The 9,710-nt window shown below is 42.4% G+C and overlaps 1 protein-coding gene across 1 annotated transcript; it reads left to right on the top strand.

Moving 5' to 3' along the window:
• Positions 1-1,561: 1,561 nt before the first annotated feature.
• Positions 1,562-8,571, top strand: LOC132778524 (axoneme-associated protein mst101(2)-like). The gene has a single exon (XM_060781558.2). The coding sequence runs from the start codon at positions 1,884-1,886 to the stop codon at positions 8,382-8,384; it is 6,501 nt and encodes a 2,166-aa protein (XP_060637541.2). The 5' UTR covers positions 1,562-1,883; the 3' UTR covers positions 8,385-8,571.
• Positions 8,572-9,710: the final 1,139 nt, after the last annotated feature.

Genomic DNA, 9,710 nt, shown 5'->3' on the forward strand with positions numbered 1-9,710 from the left:
CTGGGAGTCACTCTGGACCGTGCTCTTACCTACAAGAAGCATTGCCTGAACATCAAGCAAAAAGTGGGTGCTAGAAACAATATCATATGAAAGTTGACTGAGACATGCCGCATTATCACGGGGTGTCTGCGCAGGCTCAAACCCAGAACCTCAACCAATAGCTGATACCAAATGAAAGACTCCCCCCTGGGCACACAGAGGACTGGGCAACTTGGAAGGCGCTGAGCAGACTGCGCTCTGGCACCACATGATGCAGGGCCAACCTCAAGAAATGGGGCTACAAAGTGGAATCCTCGACATGCGAGTGTGGAGAAGAGCAAACCACTGACCAGCTGCTTCAATGCCCCCTGAGCCCTGCCACATGCACAATGGAGGACCTTCTTGCAGCAAGACCAGAAGCACTCCAAGTGGCCAGATATTGGTCAAAGGACATTTAATCAACTATCAAACTCACACATTTTGTATTTTCTCTGTTTGTTTGCTTTGTTCTGTTAGAAATGTAATATATTTGACTGGCTGCCCTGACACGAGAAATAAATTTATACATGGCTATCCTAGCTCAAGATCCTGGAAGAAAGACTCCAGCAATACATGGAGCGAGAATTGCCAGATGTTCAAGCTGGGTTTAGAAAAGGCAGAGGAACGAGAGACTAAATGGCCAATACCCACTGGATAATGGAGAAAGGCAGGGAGTTTCAGAAAAACATCTATTTCTGTTTTATTGACTATTCTAAAGCCATTGACCGTGTGGATCATAATAAATTGTGGCAAGTTCTTGGATGGAATATTTCAACTAACATCTCTTCACAGCCATTTCTGTAAAGATGCAAAAAAGTAACATTTCCTGTACTCACGTCATTTAAATTTATTTTATGTATTATTTATTTATTGCACTTCTACCCCGCCCTTCTCAACCCCCGAGGGGGGACTCGGGGCGGCTTACAAAAGGCACAATTCGATGCCGGCACAACAACAAGGTAAAAATAAACATATGTAAAGAGTAATTAAAACAATTAAAACAGTCCATTAGACATCACACATCAAAATCTATGAAACCAATCTAATGCTCTACGTTTGCCAACTCAGAGTTCATAAATTCAATTCCACACTGTCAAGTCCATCAGTTGTCGTCACTAGTCCTTTGTCTGTCTGCCAGATTACTCAAAGGCCTGGTCCCAAATCCATGTTTTTAATTTCCTTCTAAATGAGAGGAGGGATGTTGATGACCTAATTTCCCCGGGGAGCGAATTCCACAGGTGAGGGGCCACCACTGAGAAGGCCCTGCTCCTCGTCCCCACCAACCTCACTTGGCACCACTGAGAAGGCCCTGCTCCTCGTCCCCACCAACCTCACTTGGCAGGCTCAAACCCAGAACCTCAACCAATGGCTGATACCAAATGAGAGACTCCCCCTGGGCACACAGAGGACTGGGCGACTTGGAAGATGCTGAACAGACTGTGCTCTGGCACCACGAGATGCAGAGCCAGGGCCTCCCCAGCAGGGCCTCCCCAGAAGATCGTAGACTCAGAGGTGGGACGTAGAAAGAGATACGTTGGGACAGATACACATAAGAGTAATTCGTGCGAGAGTTTGTTGGTAATGCATCAAGTACATGCTTCAGAATTCCAATGATGATGAAAACAGTGACATCACAAACTCATCCTTTGTTGTTGGGGGTCTCAGCCTGCCATTTGCTCCATTAAGCAGTAATATTAGTAGTAATGTAGAAGTGCAACCATGGCAGAGAGGAATTATGAGGGCCATCTTTCATCAGGCCACTCATTAGTGTAACAACTAAATCCTCTCTTATGTTAATTTCTTTACATCTTCTCTCCCTTTAAGGCCAAACCATTTCCTGCATCAGTTCAATATTTTTCTTCACCATGGAACCAAAAGAAGTTCACAGTGGCATGCCAAAGAGGGTCACATCTGGACTCACTTCTGCAAATTCCGAAGATGGACTCTTCCTTCGAGAGTCATTAGAAAACATAAATACTTCTTTATTGCATATTCTGAACAACATATGTGTAGGTGAAGCTGGTGATAAGTTTTTGGAAGAGCCAGGCAAAGGCAACAGTTTGGAGACCTGCAGTGAGAACGTGACAGGAAAATATCAAAAAGACATTCAGGAAGTTGGATACAAAAGCCTGCAAGTTAACGACGAGATGAAGGATCAAATCAATGAAAAGAACAAGGAAGCCTTTAAAGCTCTTTCTAAGGGCGAACATCAGAAAGCAGTTGAGCTGTTCACAGAAGCTATTGAGCTGAATCGATACATTCCCAGTTCCTATGTTAACCGTGCCCATGTCTTTATGCAGTTGCAGGATCCAGTTTCTGCCATTAAAGACTGTGATGTAGCAATTGAGCTGAATCCCAGATCAGCAGAGCCTTTCAAATTGAGAGGGAAAGCATGCAAGAATTTGGGGCATTTGAAGGAAGCAGCCTGTGACTTTGCTTTAGCATCGAAATTGGAATACGATGAAGAAGCCAATGCTGTGCTAAGAAGGCTGAAATTAGAGTTTCAAAGAATTTCTGAGAGGCAGGCAAAGTGTGATGTAAAATATAAGGAACCATTGGTACGGGGGAGAATTAAAAGTGCCTGGCTATATTTACAAAATCAGGAAAATGTTTATAGAGAAATAGACCCTTACACAACATTGGAAAATAAAAGGGCAAATGAGAAAGAGGAGATCAAGATAGATAGTGGTGGTGACTCCCAAGACATGACTGATGGAAATGTAGGGAGAGATAACATGTGGAAGCTAGCCACTGAAAAAAAGAAGGAAGCTTTGGATGCAGTGGAGAAAGGAGAATTAGAAAGAGCCATTGAACTGTTCACTGAGGCAATCAAATTAGCTCCTCAACTTACTGATTTATACATTTGTCGAGCCAGTACTTTTCTGAAGTTGCACATGCCAAATGCTGCCATAAGAGACTGTGACCAAGCCATAAAAATTAACCCTGATACAGCATTGCCATACAAGTGGCGTGGGGGAGCTTTTTATTTGTTGGGCTACTGGGAGAAGGCTGCTAAGGATCTTACTTTGGCTTGTCAGATGGATTATGATGATGACACCTACTCTGTGCTGAAGGAGGTACAAGTAGAGGCCCAGAAAATCTGTAAAATCAAGGACAAGCTTGAAGAAAAATATAACAAGGAGGAATATAGGGAAATGATGAAAAACAAGGAGGATCAAGAGAGAATTCAAGCAAAAGTGTCTCAAGAGAAACGAGAAATGCCACAAAGTGTTTTAGAGAAACAGGGGGAAAGTACATTCAAAACATTTCAATATAATAATTCAGCAAACCACCCAAAGAGCCCCTTTTATTTTCCAGAGGGACAAAGCAAAATTTACGCCATGTATGTAGCAAAACAGGAAGAAGGCGAGCTTATAGATCATGAAAAGCATGACACATCTAAACTGCAGGAACTGGGGATTCAAGAGAAGACTAAGGGGAATGAAATATACATGAAGTGGTCCATGAGTGAGGACAGTGAATTAGAGATCGACACTGAAGAAATGATTGAGCCAGATGATGATGTTCCTCAAGAGATGGGAGATGAAAACTTGAAGGTTACAGAAGAAATGAGGAAGCAGGCCAATGAAAAGAAGAGGGACGCCATTGAATCAGTCAATAAAGGTGAACTTTTAAGAGCTTTAGACCTGTTCACTGAAGCTATAAAGCTCAATCCAAAATGTACAATCTTATATGCAAACCGAGCCAAGGTCTATCTGGAGCTTGAAAAGCCACATGCTGCAATTAGGGACTGTGACAGAGCCATCCAAATCAATCCTGATTCTGCACAGCCCTACAAATGGAGAGGGAAAGCACTACAGCTTCTTGGTTACTGGCAGAAGGCTACTAAAGACCTTGTGTTAGCCTGCCAGTTGGATTATGATGAAGAAGCCTATGCAATGTTGAAGGAGGTACAACCCAAGGCTCAGAAAATTGCCAAATACTGGAGGAGATGGGAGAGGAAACTTCAGGATGAAAAATATGAGGTACAATTGGATAAGATTCAAAAAGTCTGTGGGGAAGATGGAAGACCTCAGTGTAATATCCTGGAACTAGAAAGAGATTATAAGGGTGCTAGGGAATACCAACAGAGATATTGGGAAGAAACCATGATGGAGCAAGAAAGCATCAGTGAAACAGTTCTGAGAAAACAAAAAGGTATGTCTCAGGAGAAAGAACCGAAGAAAAATAAACAATACAGATATTTGGAGAGGGAAATGGAAGAAGAAGAAAACTTTCGGCATAAATTGCTGGAAGAACAAGATAATTTTCAGGGAAATGAACTGAAAAACCAGGGAGTGGTTCAGCAGAAAGAACTTGAAGAACAGCTGAGAGCTCTTCAGGAGGAGCTGGAGGAAAAGCTGAGATCTTATCAAGAACAATTGGATGAAGGTGAAAATGCTATGCAGAGATTATTAGAAGAACAAGAAAAATCACAGCGGAACGTATGGTATGAACAAGAAAGAGAATACAAAATGATCCTAGAAGAACAACAAAGAATCCAGATGTTGGTTTTGGAGGAATTGACAAGAGCCCAGCAAGAGGCTATGGAGGAACTGACAAGAGCTGAGCTAGAGGCTATAGAGGAACTGGCAAGAGCTCAAATTAAAGCCCTAGAGGAACAGGATCAAGTTCGGCAACAAACCCTGGAGGAACTGGAAAAGGCTCAGAAAGCTCTTGAAACTCTAGAAAGAGCCCATAAACAGGCTTTGGAAGAACAGAAGAATGCTCACATAACTGCCATAGAAGAACAGGAGAAAGCTCAGAAAAAATCGCTAGAAGAAAAGAAGATGGCTGAAGCAGCTCTAGAAGAACTCTTAAAGACCCAAAAAAGGATCCAAGAAGAGCAAGAAAGGGCTGAAAAGAAAGCAAGAGAAGAAAGGGAAAGTGCTCAGAAAGCTCTGAAAAAATTAGAGATTGCTCAGAAGAAGTCTCTAGAGGAACAGGAAAGGACCCAGAAAGCTCTTGAATCTCTGGAAAGAGCCCACAAACAGGCTTTGGAAGAACAGAAGAATGCTCACATAACTGCCATAGAAGAACAGGAGAAAGCTCAGAAAAAATCACTAGAAGAAAAGAAGATGGCTGAAGCAGCTCTAGAAGAACTCTTAAAGACCCAAACAAAGATGCAAGAAGAGCAGGAAAGGGCTGAAAAGAAAGCAAGAAAAGAAATAGAAAGTGTTCAGAAAGCCCTAGAAGAATTAGAGATTGCTCAGAAAAAGTCTCTAGAGGAACAAGTAAGAGCTCAGAAAGCCCTGGAAGATCTTGAAAGAGCTCATAAACAGGCTTTGGAAGAACAGAAGATAGCTCAGATAGCTGCCCTAGAAGAGCAGGAGCAAGCAAGGAAAAAATCTCTAGAGGAAAAGAAAATGGCTGAAGCAGCACTGGAAGCACTCTTAACAGCTCAGAGAAATATTGAAAAAGAAACATTAAAGAAAATAACAGTCAATGAAAGAAAAGTGAGTCTCAAAGAATTAGAGAAGAAAGCTCTGGAGGAACAGGAAAGAGCTCAGAAAGCCCTGCAAGCTCTCGAAAGAACCCATAAGCAAGCATTGGAGGAACAGAAACAAGCACAAGAAATATCTCTGAAAGAAAAGAAGATGGCTGAGGAAGCCATAGAAAAACTCTCAAAGATGCAGAGAAAAATTCAAGAAGAACAGCAAACGGCTGAGAAGAAAGCAATGGAAGAAAGAGAAATACTTCAGAAAAAGATAGAACAATTACAGATGGCCCAGAAGGAAGCCTTGGAGGAACAAGAGAGAGCCCAGAAAGCTCTTAGTTCTGTGGAAAGTACTCATAAACAGGCCCTGGAGGAACTGAAGATAGCTCAGATGGCTGCCATGGAAGAACAGGAGCAAGCACAGAAGAAATCTCTAGAAGAAAAGAAGACGGCAGAGGCAGCCTTAGAAGAACTCTTAAAGGCTCAGAGAATATTCCAAGAAGAGCAACAAAGGGCTGAGAAGCAAGCAAAGGAAGAGAAGAAAGTACTTCAAAAAAGGCTAGAAGAACTCCAGATTGCTCAAAGGAAAGCTTTGGAGGAAAAAGAGAAAGCCGGGAATGAACAAGAGAGAGCTCAGAAAGCTCTTAGTTTTGTGGAAAGTGCTCATAAACAGGCTATGGAAGATCTGAAGACAGCTCAGATGGCTGCCATGGAAGAACAAGAGCAAGCACTGAAGAGATCTCTAGAAGAAAAGAAGATGGCAGAGGAAGCATTGGAAAAACTCTCAGAGGCTCAGAGAATATTCCAAGAAGAGCAACAAAGGGCTGAAAAGCAAGCAATGGAAGAAAAAGAAGTACATCAAAAAAGGCTAGAGGAATTACAGATTGCTCAGAAGAAGGCCTTGGAGGAACAGATGAAAGCTGGCAAGGCTCTGGAAGCTCTGGAAAGTGCTCATAAACAGGCACTAATTGAACAGGAGAAAGCTCAGAGGGCAGCCATGGAAGAACAAGAGCATGCACAGAAAAAAACTCAAGAAGAAAAGAAAATGGCTGAAGCAACCTTGGAAGAGCTCCTAAGAACTAAGAGAAAGTTCCAAGAAGAGCAGAAAAGAGCTGAGAAACAAGCAACAAAAGAAAGAGAGGCACTTCGGAAAGAAATGGAAGAGTTAGAAATTGCTCGGAAGAAAGCCTTGGAGGAACAAGAGAAAGCTCAGAAAACTCTGGATGCTCTGGGGAAAGCCCATAAACAGGCTTTAGAGGAACAGAAGAAAGCTCATTTGTCTGCAACTGAAGAACAGGAGCAAGCACAGAAAAACTTTTTACAAGAAAAGAAAATGGCTGAGGCAGCTCTGGAGGAACTCTTGAGAAAGGTCCAAGAAGAGCAAGAAACAGCTGAGAAGAAAGCAATGGAGGAACGAATGATAGCTGAGAAAACTCTAAAAGAATTAGACACTGCCCAGAAGAAGGCATTAGAAGATTTAGAAACAGCAAAGAAAAAAGCCAGGAAAGAACAGGAAAAAGCCCAGAAAGCTATTGATTCTCTGGAAAAAGCCCATAAGCAACTTCTGGAGGAACAAAAGAAAATGCAGAAAAAATCTCTGGAAGAAAAGAAAATGGCTGAAGCAGCTTTGGAAGAACTCTTAAAGACTCAGAGAAAAGTCGAAGAAGAACAGAAAAGGGCTGAAGAGAAAGCCATGGAGGAAAAAGAGAGAGCGCAAAAGGATCTGGAAAAATTAGAGGCTGCTCAGAAGAAAGCCCTTGAGGAACAGGAAAAAGCCCAGAAAGCCTTTGAAGATCTAGAAAACGCTCATAAACAGTTCCTAGAGGAACAGAAGAAGGCACAACAAAACTCTCTAAAAGAAAGGAAGATGGCTGAAGCAGCTCTAGAGTTGCTTTCAAGGACCCAGAGAAAAAACCAAGGAGAGCAGGAAAGGGCTGAAAAGAAAGCTATAAAAGAAAGGAAGATGAGTCAGAAGTCCTTGGAAGAATTAGAGATTGCTCAGAAGAAAACTCTGGAGGAGTTAGAGATAGCTCAGAAAAAGGCCATGGAAGAAAGTGACCTTGTTCAAAACCAGGCCAGAGAAGAACAAAGGAAAGCACATTTGGCTAAGGAAGAATTGGAGAGAGCGCATGTCAGGGCCATAGAGGAGCAGCAGAGAGCTCACACAGTAGCTTTGGAAGAACAGCAGAAAACTAAGAAGATGCTTATTGAACTAGAGGAGACACGAAGGAAATTCTTGGAGGAACAAGAACAGGCATATATGAAGGCTCGAGAGGAACAAGTGAGAGTTCACTTTGCCACACAGGAATTAGCAAAGATGCAGAGAGCAGTTATGGAAGAGCAAGAGAGAGCTCGGAAGACCGCCATAGCAGAACAGCAGAAAGCTCAGATGATGATGGAACAATTGGAGGAAAAACAGAGGAAAGCTCTGGATGAACAGGAGCAAACACGGATGAAGGCCCTCGATCAACAAAAGAAAGCTCAATGTGCTATGGAAGAACTGGCAAAGGCTCAAAAGGTAGCTCTTGAAGAACAAGAAAAGGCTCAGAAGAAAGCCATAGAAGAACAAAAGAGAGCCCAAGTGGCTATGGAAGAACTACAGAGAGTACAAAAACAGGCCTCGGAGGAAATGGAAAGACAACAGAACAAATATCCAGCAGAAATTCAAGAGCCTGTTCTTAGAAAGATTAATGAAGCAGGCAAAATAATACATAAAAGGAGTTCTAGTGACCCAGAAGGAACTCAAAATAAAGAGTTAAATGTAATTCATGACAAGCTCTGTGTTGAGCAAGACAAGGCTACCAAAGACCTAGAACTGAAAGAGCACCCACAATGTCAGAACAGCGCAGGGCAAGAGAAGAGTTCCGAAAGACCATTCCTAAACACTGTTTTGGACTTTTTTCAAACTGAATACATTCCAGAATTCTGATCCTGTGTAAGAAAAGAATGAACTGATTTTGAAAGCCAACTGCAGGTATTGTGTACATTAAAGCAACTGGGAGAGAAGGAATAAGATGATTAATGTTTTTCTTTTGTTTGTTTGTTTTTAAAGGACTTCCCATACCCAGAATTGAGCATTCACTACCTGGAATTCTGAAATGTTAAATACTCCAGAAGTATACACATGGGTGACTGAGGTAGTGACATTTTTGTCTGCTGCTAGTTCAGTGTATATGCACAAAATTATTTTAAAACCTCTACATCAGTGGTTCTCAACCTTCCTATTGCCACGACCCCTTAATAGAGTTCCTCAAGTTGTGGTGACCCCCAATCATAAAATTATTTTCATTGCTACTTCATAACTGTCATTTTGCTATTATTATTTTTTGTCGTGTCAGAAGAGACTTGAGAAACTGCTACTGATATCAATTGTAATGTAAATATCTGATGTATTTTCATTTACTGGACCAAATTTGGCACAAATACTCAAGACACCCAAGTTTGAATACTGGTGGGGTTGGAGGGGGGGAGGATTGATTTTGTCATTTGGGAGTTGTAGTTGCTGGGATTTATAGTTCACCTACAATCAAAGAGCATTCTGAACTCCACCAACGATGGCATTGAACCAAACTTAGCACACAGAACTCCCGTGGCCACTAGAAAATACTAGAAGGGTTTGGTGGTTGTAGTTCACCTCCATCCAGAGAGCACTGTGGCCACAGACAATGATGGATCTGGACCAAACTTGGCACAGATACTTAATATGCCCAAATGTGGACACTGGTGGAGTTTGGGGAAGATAAACATTGACACTTGTGAGTTGTAGTTACTGGGATGTATCTACACTTAGCGGACCATTATGCACGTGTGGACCATAATGACGGATCTCCCTGGAACACCTCAGACACTCGCTGGAACACCTCAGCAAGCGAGAGTCCAAAAGTGGCAGGCCCAAACCCAGAACCTCAACCAATGGCTGATACCAAATAAGAGACTCCCCCCTGGGCACACAGAAGACTGGGCAACTTGGAAGATGCTGAACAGACTGCGCTCTGGCACCACAAGATGCAGAGCCAACCTCAAGAAATGGGGCTACAAAGTGGAATCCATGACATGCAAGTGTGGAGAGGAGCAAACCACTGACCACCTGCTGCAATGCAACCTGAGCCCTGCCACATGCACAATGGAGGACCTTCTTGCAGCAACACCAGAAGCACTCCAAGTGGCCAGATACTGGTCAAAGAACATTTAATCAACTACCAAACTCACAAATTTTGTATTTTTTCTGTTTGTTTGCTTTGTTCTGTTAGAAATG

The sequence above is a fragment of the Anolis sagrei genome, chromosome 6 (assembly GCF_037176765.1).
Source record: "Anolis sagrei isolate rAnoSag1 chromosome 6, rAnoSag1.mat, whole genome shotgun sequence".
Taxonomy (NCBI): domain Eukaryota; kingdom Metazoa; phylum Chordata; class Lepidosauria; order Squamata; family Dactyloidae; genus Anolis; species Anolis sagrei.